The following is a 14,358-nucleotide window of genomic DNA, read 5'->3' as shown; positions in this document are numbered from 1 at the left end:
CACCTCAAGTCACATCTGTCTTGCATTAGACATAAGGAACAATGCAGATTGTACAGATCCATTTTTTCTACGGGAGGGGGAGGGGAGTCTCTCTGGGGGAGGAATTACAAACAGAAGTGGGTGTCTCTCTTTCTGTGGCCATCTATCAATCCAGTTTTTCTGAAGATTTCTCTCAGAGAGACTAAAGAACTCCCATTTTTTGTCTCAATGAGAAAAAGTGCTTCTCACAGGGGACTTTGTTTTGAAGAATTGCTCAGGACTTCAGCTCTCAGAGAGCGGCAGTTTTTGTCAAACCAAAGTTCAGAGGAGCTGAAAAAATAGACATTTCTGCTTCTGCTTTTTTTTTAATCTAATGTGAAACATTTATGAACCAGTCTATTAAGAAAACCTTCATGTCTAAAGGACTACTCTGGTATTGTCAACCGGAAACCAAATATGCTTCACAAATCTGATTGGATAATCCATGCTGTCAGTGTTTTCATGTGATTCTAAGGCACTAAAACACCCCCTTTTTTTGGGTGAACTATCAGGATATTGAGGCAAAACAGAACAAACAATTCAAACATGACAGGACAGTAAGAAGATACCGGCACAACTGAAGGAAGATTACAGAGGGTAAACTAAACCACATTTACATAGACGTTTGAATTATACAAATATCTGCAGAAACGTGGGCTTTTGCTCCCCCACCACAGTGGAGAGAGTGACTTTTACTGACACATATTTGTAGCACCAACACACAGAGCACTGATACTCTGTGACACCACAGCAACATGACCGGTGTATTCAAACCTTCCATTTTTGTGCAAAACTGTCCCCAATGTGAAATTCGTTGAGTACCATCATAGTGACATCATAACTCAAAGGAAAGTTCTGCCTTTTAACATAAAATGTCTATGAAATAACAATGACAGCAGCAAAACAGCAGCACTGAAGGCCAAAATAATAATAATAAAAAAAAAAGCCTTAGAGTTGATTGATCAGAAAATAAAGACTGAATGTAAAGATTTAGGATCATGTGTGACGACCGTTACGTAAAGGAATTCCAGTAACGTAGAATGCAAGTCATCTGACCTAATTAGACTTCTGGCAGCTGACTTGGATGATGTTTCAGTCTTTGCTCTACGACCTGCTGCTGTTTATATCAGCGTGTTTCGTCTCTGCAGAACTCTCAGAACTATTTCAAACAAGTTAGCTCAGGTTTCCTTCTGTTGTTGTTGTTGTTGCTAACGCCTTGTGTTAGCTCTGGTGACAATATGACTTTTCAGCTCATACCCAAAATTTTCAAGTAAGGGATACTTTAAATTGTTTAAAGGCATGTCCCACGATCTTATCTCTGCAACAGGAAAACACAGCCGTGTGCGTGAGTAGAGGAGGAAATGTTCACTTGAGACTACAGCTTATTCATGTGACGTCTGTGCAAACCCAGGGAATGCCTTTACAAGTGGATGTTTGATTTACGGAGCTGCCCCACAGCTCGCGTCTCCTTCCACAGCACCGCTGCCCACACATCAACCTGAAGGTGCAGAGACCACAGTCTCCCAGCAGCTGTCCATAGCCCTGAATGTCACGTGCGGTTGCCAAGTCACGCCGACCAGACACCGTCCACTATGGCAGCTCTCATATTTCAGCGGCTCTCGCTGGGAAAAACAATAACACGATGCAGGTCCAACAGACTGAGACTTAGTCACCGGTGTGTACCGGGTTTGAATGACAAAGGTCATTATTCAGACATGAACATTTCTACTGCGATATTGCTTAGTCATTGATATAGTGAAGAAAAACTATGTTGGAAAGGATAGTACTGCAATACTGCAGTGCAGTGTGTGGCTGCATTAACTACAGCCATTAAAGGACTCTTGTGCAAACTGTGTCCATTGTTTTACAACACTGATCACACTCTGTCCAAGAGTCCATCCTCGGCCCCAGGCCTCAAGGCAGTAAAGCAACTGACCCTCCACATTCCCAAACAACTATACAGCTGCACGGTCACCAACCACAGGCAGTTACTAGGTCTAGGTTTGTCCAGCAGCACCTAAAAGCCCAGTCCATAACTACACAGGCTCCATGATGGACTTGACAGGCAGGAAGCAGACCAAAGGCAGTAGTGAGCTAAGGTGTAATTATGGAGCGCTGACTGTGGGGTTGTGGGAGTGAGGGAGGGGGCAGAACAAACAAGAGCGTGTAGACAAAGAAACTGACATCTGGGAGTAAAAAAATAAATACAATTTTTAAAAAAAAGTTGAGAAACTGCTTCATGTCAGACAGTCTGAGTTGTATTATAGTTTCAAATATGTTCATACGAGACTAGATGAAAACATTTCAACATTTCACTGAGTAAACTCTAGGTTCAGTTGGTTCCACGGCAGCAGATCATAAATAGATCTCCACATGGAGCCTAAAACAAAATCAGCAGAACTGCACCTTTAAAGTCAGAAGTACAACAGCGTATGACTGGTGTGAGTGTTAGTGTGTTTGTACGTGTACAGGCGCGCACACACTCAGCTGGGATCTCTGGCTTTGTTCTGGGTTTGCAAAGATTTTTTTTGTTGTTGTCAGTGTGGGTGTTTCCAACTGTGAAGCCGCTTGGCTCCGCTCAGTCTGCTGTAAACCCCGGAGTGTCTGTTAGGACCGGAGCCACAATGACAGCAGCATGGAGTCCCACCTCCTGACTGAGTTACTTATTTACTGGCTGCCAGACAAAACAAAAGACTAGTCACATGAGGTCGGGAAGTGGTGTTCACATGCTCCTCTCATTGTATCTGAATTTGGGTGCAAGAAAATCTGGGGTCAATATGTTTTTAACTGAATGATTAAAATTAGATATTTTCTTTTTGCAGTGAGTTGTTGCAAAGGAGTCTATTTGTATTTTTGTTTCTTCTATGTTTAAAAATAAAATAAAAATAATGAACTGCACTGAATTAACAAGAAATCTTTCACTTTTGTTTCAAGACAAGAAACCCTAAAAACTAAATATTTTCCACTTCTTCTTGGTTTGATAATTTACATTATGGTTATTTACTAAACATACAACAGATAAATACATTCAGCCTCTGTTTTATTAATGTATATAATTAATTATTAAAAGGCATCTTTTGATGAACAAAATGTTGGAATATGTCTTGAATATTCTCTACGCCATAACAGATGTTTGTTTGTTTTTTTAATCTACATTTGAAAATAGGATTTTATTATAAACATAAATTAAGTTAAGTATTCCTTTTTAGTTTATATTTATTTCTATAATCTACATCTTGTGTAATGTATTTGTCAACTACAGTGCAGCTCTGTTACACAATAATGTTGACTGACAACACCACCACACACCATGGGGTAAAGTCTACATGTTGTGACATTTTGGAATCTGTTATCTCCATTATTTTGTATATATATAAAAAAAAAAGTAATTTGTCAAAATGACATGAACTCTCTAAAACCAGTGACCAGTTGTCCGGGAACAACACCAACAACACCAAGTCTTTCTGGCGTAATTTAAAATAGTCCAAATTACCATTGTGTGTAAAACACCAACTGGAAAATATTTGGGTTTACTATCACCTACCAATGAGATTTTTATTGTTTTTTTTCTAAATATTTTTAATTTTTTAGTCATTCTTGCACAGTACACATACGTTGGGTAAAAACTATAGTGAATGTATAAATTTGCCGTGAACTGCAGGAGCAGCCTTTGTTTTAACTGTGCGGCCGTCCTCCTCCACCTGCTCACAGGCAGCTGTCCTCTCTGTTGTCAGAACAGTGGGAGCTTCCAGACACTTGTTACAGCTCGGCTCGTTAGTGGGAGATTTAGCACTCTAACTTCAGGGTTTGGAGGCTGCTAATGTCCTGCAGGGGTGATTGACACAGATCGTTACGTGGAGCAGAGCCTTTCCTGACAATTCTCTCCGTAGGGCGTCTTGGTCCAGATGGTCGACTGAGTACAATAGTACCAGTTCATATTTTGGCTTTAGTTATCAAAATCCTCATTAGCTTTGTTTACCTTCCGACAGTGCGGAGTGTGTTAAGGTCTTGGGTCACTTTACAAAATGATATAGAAATGAGCTGAAAAAACGAACAACAAACTTCATGTCTCCATTTATCTTTTGCATAGCGTTTTTTGCAATTATTGTGCATTAATATTTTTTTTCCAAATTGTATTAAAGTCCTGTGCAGTAACAGCGAGTTTGTAAGCAGCTGTGAATCAGTCCAGATGTGATGATCAGTGATGGAGGAGGGGTCTGCCAAATTAAACACGTAGTACCGTAAACTTTTCAGAATTGTTTTCTTTTCTCTTCCCCCAAACAAAGGACACTGCCAATCGTGAGACTATAGTGTGTTTACATTAGTGAGAATACAAAGCTGGATTTAATTACGGTTTTCAGAGGCTGTGTATGTGTACATACTGCCCAGAGTCCACAGCCTTTGTTAACCAAGAAACAAAGAAAAACTATTCATCCACTGATATGTTGGACTATTTTAAAGCCTGCGCAGGTGTTCTTAATTATTCCAATAATTAGGACACATTATAGCTGGTGTTGTGCAGTGACAGAAGCTTTTTGACAGAATCTCATCTCTTGTCAGCCTTTGCTTTTTGCACATTTATGACCACAGCCTTTACCTGACAGCGATTAACACAAGATTTCAACAGAACTTAAATGTTAGTGAGGGCTATAAAGTACATAAACCTAGGCAGTAAACACAGAGGTATGCAATGGGCCCTAACCAAATTATATTGAATACAATTAAAGCTTACATCGTGGATCTTTTTCCAGCAAACACAACTCTGAATTTGACATCCTCTTGCTCTCTGCGACTCTCTGCTGCCTATTTCTACAGCTGAGCAGAAGACGTCCTCATAATTATAATGGATTAGACTGCAGCTCCTGCACTCTGCAACTGTTTTGCAGATGCTCTGAATGAACAATGAAGGGTGGCACAAAGAAATCAATATCCTACGGGGATTTATTATGTTTTGCTGCCTATAAGAGAGGAAAAGAGAGAGAGAGAGAGAGAGAGACTACCTCTCAATACTTGTTGAAGGACCAATGAGATGGCTGGGTAGCGGGCCGCACGTAGGTGGTTAATCCGTGGGCCATTTTGTCATTAAACTTTAGTACATTTTCATGAAAACATGAATGAATTGTGTATTTATGCTTGAATACAACAGTATGTCGATGTGACAACGTAGTAATCGTATTTTTTTGCCTTGCAGGACGAACAAAGGGCTGCCCTTTGGATGGACTCTGATCAGGCCAGATGGAAACAGAACAGACCAGTCATGAGAAGGAAGAAAGTTTGATGTTATCACAATTTGGCACACCTCAAGGGATTCCTCACAAGTTACAGAATGGCAGCCAGTCTTCAGAAAGAGATCTGCAGATCAATGGGGATACAAACTGGAATCATTTTAAGCCTAACACAGGTGTCAACTGCATGAAGAGGCACAGCCCCTCTCTGGGACAAGGGCTATTTGATCAAGGAGCCTACATGATGAATGGAGAATTTATGAATGGGGAGCTGAAGCATGCCCTCACTGAACAATCTTTACTGGTGCACCAGCCTAAAAGACCGAAAATAGATCCTGGGATGAAGGGAAATGCTGACAGGAGCTCCAGTTTGCTGGATAATTTTCCAGCATTGACAAGAGCAACAGAATTTGAATGCAATGCCCAACACAGAGAGGTTACATTAGACAAGAGACACTGTAATTTTCAAAACGGGGACATTTTCTATCTGCCGAGGGATAAACATGTGTCAGTTCCAAATGGTGCTATCTCGCCTCCTTCAACTATGGAAACCACTCCGGGTGATCTTTTGGAAAAAACACTATCCCAGTATTACCCCGAACAAGTGTCAATTGCAACAAATACATCTGGGACCCCACACAATGCTGCTAACAGTGTTCTGGCAAATAAGTTGCCCAGTGAAGGTGCTCAACAACTGTCACTGACCTCAGGATTGCACATGTCAGCTCAGATGCCTGAAACACAGGAAGAGCAGAATGTGACATCTGGCAATGCTGAAGCAAGCAAAGATTACAGTCCTGCCACCAATACTGTGAATGGATACTCCAACAGTTTTGGCATAGAACACCAGCAACCAGCGCATCAGCAGCAATTGCCTACCCACTCTGGTCAGGAGTTAGCTGCAGGTTATCTAGCTGGAATGAGCTTACCTAAAAGTACTGCCAATACCTCACAACAACAAAATGGCTCACAGTGTTATCCAACTGATAATGTTTCTCAAGGTTTATATGGGAAATCCAGTCCCGTGTTTACCCAAACATCCTTCTTGAACCAAGGTGCTCCTCTACAATCGTCAGAGACAGGTTTCAATGCAGGTCCATACTCCGAGAGACAAAAAATGGGACAAGTTGAAGGACTTGGGACTGTTCGGCATCAGCATTTTAGTACCGACAGTGGTCATCAGCATGGAATTCAACCCCAAAACATAAAACCACACGTAGGTGACCGTATTCGACCCATGACAGATAGTCTCAAGCATTCTGTTGTAGAAAATAGAATAGAGAATATCTCAAACCACAGAAGTAACTTAAGTTCAACTTCACACCAAAGAGGTTGGATAGAGTTAAATGCTTCACATCCCCACCAGCAACCTCAGAGTGGTCAGTCAACTCTGGCACCAGACCAGGATATTTGGAAAGGCCTCTCTGCAAAGTCTCAGTCAGACCCACGGGCAGCTAACCACCATCTTCATAGACAGATGTTGCAACTGACCCCAGAGCAAAGACCTGATACAGATTTCATGGACAGTAGCCAGAGGGCTAACAATGTGCAGAAAAAACAGCAAGATTGCCTTCCAGGCCAACCACACTGTGTTTCAGCCCAGCACAACACTGCCACTGAGTGGCAGCAGTCGAGTTCTGAAGCATCTCAGATGCACCAACCTCTACCTGAGCAGCTTAAGTTTACTCCAAATCAGTCAACTGTAAGGCACTACCACAACCAGGTGCAGTCAGATCCTTTATGTGAGGACCCTGACCTGCAGAAAATATTGTCACCTGAGATTTTAACAACACAACAACAGCACTGTCACCAACAACGACCCCTGTCCCACCCACCACAATATGAAGGGCAACGGCCCCCATCCACAAATTACAGACCTCACAGTCAGCCTCCACCGGGTCACCAACAGCTCCAACCCAGCCAATCTAATAAAGCAATTTCTGGCCAAGTCAATAACTCACAAAACCAACATGGTGAGAATGCATTGTTTAGTTACAATAACTCTAAAGAAATCCAACAACTACAACAGAGTCTAAGGGAGAACTCACCAAACGCAGGTAACAGTTCCCTGAAGCAATATCAACCACAACAGGCAAACAGCAACTGCCAGGAACTCAACAACAAAGACTTTCCTCAGCTCTCGTCCCAATCACAACCTCAGCTTCTACAGGGTGCATTAAATCCACAGGTATCAACACAGATGTATCTTGAACAACAGCTAAAAACATCAAGCACTCAGGTCCAAAGTGGACCTCGATTACCCATGGGTCCTTTAAGCCCCAGTAGAGACTTTCAGAGGCACGCTGCCCTTCGTATGCACCTGTTACAAAGGCAGGATCGACAGAACCTGCCATATCCAGCTCAGGGTTTAATTGACCCCAAAAGCAGCTTTAAGTGTATAAAACTGGAAAATGGACCAAGATTTGAGGCCTCTGCATTACAGCAACAGGAGCAAAATGTAAAGATGCAAGGTGGCATTCAAGTCAAGCAGGAAAATCAAGAATCCCTGTGTATGCAAAGCAAAAGCCAAGGCAGCATCTTGGCCTCCATGGAACAGAGTCTGAAGCAGTACCAGCTGTCACCTGTATTTGAGAAAAAATCTTTTGTCATTAATGCAGCCAACAAGGTCAAAGTGGAATCTTCTGGCAGTGTGACAGTCTTATCAACTAATACTGAAATAAATGGAGTAGAATCATTTGCAGCGGCCACCAATGCTGTCTCTGTAAAAAACACACCTGAGATTACACCTAAGAAGGAAAACCTCTTGCAAAGCTTTATGGAATCTCCGATGAAGCTGCTGGATACTCCCATAAAGAATTTGCTTGACACTCCTTTAAAAACACAGTACGACATAGCATCCTGTCACTGCGTTGGTGAGTGTTGTAACATTGAGTTGGCAGCATTGTTGAATATTTGATGTAAAATCCTAATGAAATTTTGTTTCATTAGAACAAATCAGCGAGAAAGATGAAGGCCCATACTACACCCACCTGGGTTCAGCACCTAGCGTTGCTGGTATACGGGAGATGATGGAGAAAAGGTTATTATCTTGTGGTGAAACAAGATAATCTCTATAAACATGAACTCTGTTATACAACCACTGGTTACTATTGTACTGATTTTAATGTCTATATTTTGTCTTGAAGGTCTGGCCTCACTGGTTCCGCCATCAGAATTGAGAAAGTAATATACACTGGCAAGGAAGGAAAAAGTACACAGGGGTGCCCCATTGCTAAATGGGTAAGTCATGATCTAATTGATTCAGATTGACTGTTTGTTTTTCATGCAAAATTTACAGCATAAAATATGATACTTGTCATGTTTTAGGTGATTCGTAGATCCAGTGTAGAGGAAAAGGTTCTCGTTTTGGTGAAGCAACGAAATGGTCATACATGTGAAACAGCATGTATCATTGTGGTAATGCTCATCTGGGAAGGCATTCAGCCAGGCCTCGCTGACCGCCTCTACTTCGAGCTTAGTGAAACTCTAACAAAGCATGGGGCACACACTCAAAGACGATGTGCTCTCAATGAGGAGTGAGTTATACACTAGAGAAAACCGACCTGGCCATGCAGGCAACAATATATCACTGGCTAACACTTAATAACATGGGCAAAAGTAACCTTTTTGAATTTCTGTCCTGACTCTCAGGAGGACCTGTGCATGCCAGGGGCTAGATCCTGACTTCTCTGGAGCATCATTCTCTTTTGGCTGTTCATGGAGCATGTATTACAACGGTTGCAAGTTTGCCAGGAGCAAAATTCCAAGAAAATTCAAGCTACTAGGAGATGACGTAAAAGAGGTATTTCATCTTAATTGTAGTTGTCAGTTTTGTTCATACAATTTCTGTTGAATTATCTTACTTTATTACTTTTTATTTATTTTAGGAGGAGAAACTGGAAAAAGAACTTCAGAATTTGGCAACGTTGTTGGGTCCTCTGTACAAAACTATGGCACCTGAAGCCTATGGAAACCAGGCAAGTATACACCACCAGATATAAAGCCATTGTTCCCTTTCAAACCTCTCTTAAACTACTGCACTTTAACAACACATCATTGTGAAGTTAGACAACTATTTAGTTTAACTGAAAATTTACTTATGTCACCTGAACACAGGTAGAACATGAACGAAGGGCACCGGATTGTCGACTAGGGCTCAAGGAGGGTCGTCCATTTTCTGGAGTCACTGCTTGCATGGACTTCTGTGCCCATGCCCACAGAGACCTCCACAACATGCAGGGTGGCAGCACTGTGGTATGTATAATTTGTACTATATGTACCATCAAAGTGTACAGTGTGGTATGTATAATTTGTACTATATGTGCCAAGTGTACAATATTATTTTAGAACACTTCACATTTGCAATGTTTCAAGCAAAAGTATGTAACTGTGACATTCTTGCAGGTCTGTACATTAACGCGCGAGGACAACCGAGAGATTGGGAAGATACCTGAGGACGAGCAACTCCACGTTCTCCCACTTTATAAGGCTTCAAACACTGATGAGTTTGGCAGCGAGGAGGGTCAGCTAGATAAAATAAAGTCAGGTGCCATTCAAGTCTTGAGCACCTTTCGCCGCGAAGTTCGCATGCTTTCAGAGCCTGCGAAGTCTTGCCGACAAAAGAAGTTGGAAGCTAAAAAGGCAGCTGCCAATAAGAATGCCATGCTTGAGAGCGCAAATGATAAGGCAGAGAAAGCACTCCTCTCCAAGCAAAAAACTGGCAGTTTGGAAAATACCACACAAAGCACACATGTAGCAGGTAGGATGATATTAAATGCTGAGATTTCAAACACATTTTTGCATAAATGATGTGTTATAGTGTGTTGTTTGGTAACCCGTTACAAACACATTTTTGCATAAATGATGTGTTATTGTGTGTTGTTTGGTAACCCGTTACAATGTCATGTCTTGGTGTTTGTTGTGTAGGACCTATTCCTGGAGCCATAGGTGCAGCACTACACCAAGGTTTGCCACAACACCAACCTGGGGCACATCCACAGCAGTTACAGCAGATACAGCAGTTACAGCAGTTACAGCAACAACAGCAACAACAGCACCAGAGGATTTTACCCCCTTATCCTGGTTCAACAAATGCACCCAATTACCCCAAATACCCCGGTCATCCAGGCTCTTTTCCAAGCACTTCCAAGCCTGGCAGTTTGTATCCCCCCCAGCCACCAACACCTACAAGCCCTTATCATTCCCCACTCCATACACCAAACTCTTACATGAACAGACAAAATCAACCATATCCTGGTTTTAAAGGTAATGGGGGAATGCCCATTGACAATTTTCTTCCATACTATGCTTCCAACCCAAAGCACATGGACATGTACCAACAACAACGACCAGCGCTTTACCCAGAACAGCAGTACAGTGCACATCATCGTTATGAAGTCAACTATCCACCAATGTACGGACAGCCAGGTATGCAGGTCGATGGTTACAATCCATGCAACATGAGGCCAGTTCCCTCTATGAGGCCTTACACTCCCTATGGTCCCAATGGAGGAACTGAACTCCAGTTTATGGACCCCCTGTCTCGAACATCCAATCCAGTTCATGGAGGTCTTGACTATACATCAGCAGTGAGTCAAGGCACTCAATTTGGTGGATACCCAAATCCATACCTCTCTCGAGGCCCTCAAATGTTGCCACCAGGTCAGGATCCTTTCAAAATGCAAATCAAAACAGAAATGGGAATGCCTGGGCCCCAGATGACCTCCTCTCAGTTGGGAGCTGGCTGCTTAAAGCCTGAGCCACAGCCAGGATTAGGACATCCTAACGGAAGTCTCTTGGCCTCCGGTATCAAACAGGAGCCAGGAACACCACAGACACCCACAACTCCACAAAAGCCTGTGATATGGTCAGACAATGAGCACAACTTCTTGGACCCGGATATTGGTGGTGTGGCAGTTGCACCAAGCCATGGCTCAGTTCTAATTGAATGTGCCAAACGGGAGCTTCACGCAACAACACCCCTCAAAAATCCTGACCGCCAACACCCAACACGCATCTCCTTGGTTTTTTATCAGCATAAAAATCTGAATGAAGCCAAGCATGGTTTGGCGTTATGGGAAGCCAAGATGGCAGAGAAGGCGCGGGAAAAAGAGGAAGATGCAGAAAGAAATGGTGGTGAGGGGACACCAAGTAAGAGCAACAAGAAGGGGGTGAAGCGGGAGCATTCAGAGTCATATGACCCCAACACGGTACCTCCGTACAAACGTTTTATCCAGAGGTTACTGGAGGGCTCCTTGTCATGCACAACAAACACCTATGTTAGTACAACTCCATATGCCTTCACCAAGGTCACAGGACCTTACAGCAAGTTTATGTAAAAAATGTTATTTCAAAAATTGAAGGTGCTTTATTTATGAAAAAACAGAAAGACTTCCTGCACCACTTGCCTATTCTGAACACCGCTAAACATTGCATAGTCGAAATAACCTCTGTCAACTGGTCTTTCACCTCTACAGTAACCGAGCTTTACTAGTTGAACCAACTAACTATGTATTTATTTTTGGCAGAGGAGTTTTGCAAGTACAGTGTCAGATTGTTTGGTGCTTTTAGTCAAATACACAAGGATCTATTTTTTTACAGAAACTATTTTTTTTCCTGTCTTTGCTTCACTTTTCTTACGGGATTTTGTGAAAATGTTGACGGAAACACTGCACTGGTGAACGACAACCTCCATGGTGCTTACGTGCATCTGTCACCGTTTCTAAGGATTACACACACAACCACAACACGTGCTACAATTCAAAGCAACAGTTAATTTCCACAGGATACTGAAAAATATTTCCCCACATCATCAGCATAATAATGTTTTGTGGCAGGTCAGTGTCTTACAGCACTTTTTAAATGGAAAAAGATAATTGTTTTGATTGTTTAAAGATTACTTTAACAAAAATTGGGTTATACTGTGTCGCTGCAGTGCCGGTGATTGGGTTTCCAGCTGAACTCGACTTGAGCTTACAAGTCTGCAAACATAGGGTATGCTATCACATGCAAAAAAAAAAAAAAAAGACTATCATTGTGTTGGTGCTTTGTTCAACTTCCTATGTAATTTTTACTGTAAAATAAGCCATATTGAATGGTGCATTTTAAACTTTTTTAGAAAAAAAAAAGATCTTTTCCAGGTTTACCATGTTGTTGGTTGACTTTTTATGTACCTTACTGTCGGTTGATTGAACAATCCTGAATTGTGAATATTACACTTTTGTTTTTCCTTTTGTGCTTGGTAAATATGCTTTTTTTCACTAAAGGAACATAGAACAGGGTCAGCCCAGTGTCAGTCTCTGAAGGCAGCTGGCTTGCTGTGGGGTCTTTAATTGTTGTTCTCTAACTGTAAGTAATGCAGGTGAGATTTGTACAGTAACTTAATTTTTTTCTGTTTTTGAATTACTGTTCTTCATTTTGTGTTTTAAAGAATGCTAACTTTATGTTTCATTTGGGTTTGACTGTTTTATTTTCACAAGGTGCTATACGACGTACTAGAGATATACAATGTGACTCTTTAACCAGCGAGCAGGCTTTTAAATAATGTATAGTACGTACCTGTCATATACCTCAAAACTAGTCTGGCAATAGGAATATTGTTCTGTCGTTTGTTTTGTTTTTTTCTCTCTACAGTTCAACTAAGGGCCACCTAAGAGGCATACAAGTTCATGTCTTACTTTCTTATGATCTTTTAGAAAGTATTACTTGAACTTGGTTTTTAATGTTACTGTAAAATCAGGGACATTTTAAAGAAACAGTGTCTTCACCACCTGTAGTTATCTTGCCATACTGTCACTGAGGACGTCATTGTTGCCCGAATCCCCCCTTTTATGTGTAAGCCATCAAAAACACTTCCCCTGTAATTTTACTTATATTTTGTGGTGACCTCCAAAAAATAATAATAAGCGATTTGAACACAGATGCACTGAGCTGATGAAAAGGTATATCATCATCTGGGTTAAAAAGAAATCAATTTGATTTTGCAGGAACCACCGTGGCCGTGATTACCATAGTTGCACCTATGTATAATTGCATTTATTTATAACTGCTTAGTAATTATTATGACACGCCCACATCACCCACCCACACTCTCTACTCTATTTGTGTCAGTTGAGGCATCGCTATAGAGTACACTAAAATGACTGTAATGTTTAGGTTATAAATTGTAGTCCACTCTTAAAACGTATTCATTTTCTGAAAGCACTTCATTTCTTTTTTTCAGGAAAAAAATATGTAATTAAGAATTGCTAAATGATTTTATTTAGGGAGATTGTAAATGTGTGTTAAAAAAATTAAATAAATTAATAATGTCACCGTGTACATACCAAGAATTTGTAATGTAGAAAAACAACTAAGTCTCCAAAAGTTGGCGTTGGCTATTCTTATTCTTTACAAGTGGGTCGCAGCTCTGTCACATATTCTGACACAAACCTTCCACACATTCAGGTTACGACAACGATCACTGATTGATAATCCAGGACATCTCTGTAAATATTAATGTCACAGCAATGTTTACAGTACTAGAGTAGTCCTTAGAAGTTCTAGATCCGTCTCCTAGCTCTCCCAGTTTTGTAAAAATAAAAAATAAAATAAATAAATATACATTACAGATGTTTATTTTCATTGTACAGTGCCCAGCTACAGTAGCAGGTTGTGGGTGAGAAAGCCGAAGTATCTAAGACATAGCGGGTTACGAGCATGGCCATACTTGAAGATGCTTCAGAGTGTTGCTGAGTGAGTCAACATTACTTGAATGACTTTCTGGGTTTATCTAGTGCACTATCTGTGCTGAGCTCAAAGGTTAAGCTAGCTGTTGATACACAATGTTTGTTTGTTTTTTCAGTAAGACACTAAAAGGTATAAAAAAAAGAAAAAAAAAGAAAAAGCGCAACCTTTGGCCTGTCATATTTTATAAAGGCTTACCTAGTTGTTTGGAAATTTGATGTGACAAAAATGGAATTAATGATTATTGATATTAATACTGTAAGTATTGTAATGTACTGAATGCAGTTTATTTGAGAACTGTTTATTATATCATTCCTGACATTGCTGAGATGTGGGTGTTTTTTTTAATAAAATTTATATTTATTTAAAGCAACGTAAGTGAATATTCATA

At 41.0% G+C, this 14,358-nt stretch overlaps 1 protein-coding gene across 2 annotated transcripts in view; it reads left to right on the top strand.

Annotated features, from left to right (window-relative positions):
- Nucleotides 1-14,340, top strand: part of tet2 (tet methylcytosine dioxygenase 2) — a 23,659-nt gene extending 9,319 nt beyond the window's left edge. For both annotated transcript variants that reach the window (XM_025058286.1, XM_008316674.3), the window contains 9 exons: nt 5,210-8,116; nt 8,193-8,283; nt 8,390-8,483; nt 8,571-8,779; nt 8,895-9,045; nt 9,131-9,220; nt 9,360-9,497; nt 9,648-10,002; nt 10,170-14,340. In XM_025058286.1, the coding sequence (XP_024914054.1) occupies nt 5,254-8,116; nt 8,193-8,283; nt 8,390-8,483; nt 8,571-8,779; nt 8,895-9,045; nt 9,131-9,220; nt 9,360-9,497; nt 9,648-10,002; nt 10,170-11,581 (5,403 nt within the window). In that variant the 5' untranslated portion in view covers nt 5,210-5,253 and the 3' untranslated portion in view covers nt 11,582-14,340. The remainder of the gene's footprint in view (nt 1-5,209; nt 8,117-8,192; nt 8,284-8,389; nt 8,484-8,570; nt 8,780-8,894; nt 9,046-9,130; nt 9,221-9,359; nt 9,498-9,647; nt 10,003-10,169) is intronic.
- Nucleotides 14,341-14,358: the final 18 nt, after the last annotated feature.

Source organism: Cynoglossus semilaevis, chromosome 9 (genome assembly GCF_000523025.1).
Source record: "Cynoglossus semilaevis isolate Cse_v1.0 chromosome 9, Cse_v1.0, whole genome shotgun sequence".
Lineage (NCBI taxonomy): Eukaryota > Metazoa > Chordata > Actinopteri > Pleuronectiformes > Cynoglossidae > Cynoglossus > Cynoglossus semilaevis.
Note: the sequence above shows the minus strand (reverse complement) of the source record. Positions and strands in the feature narration are given on the sequence as shown.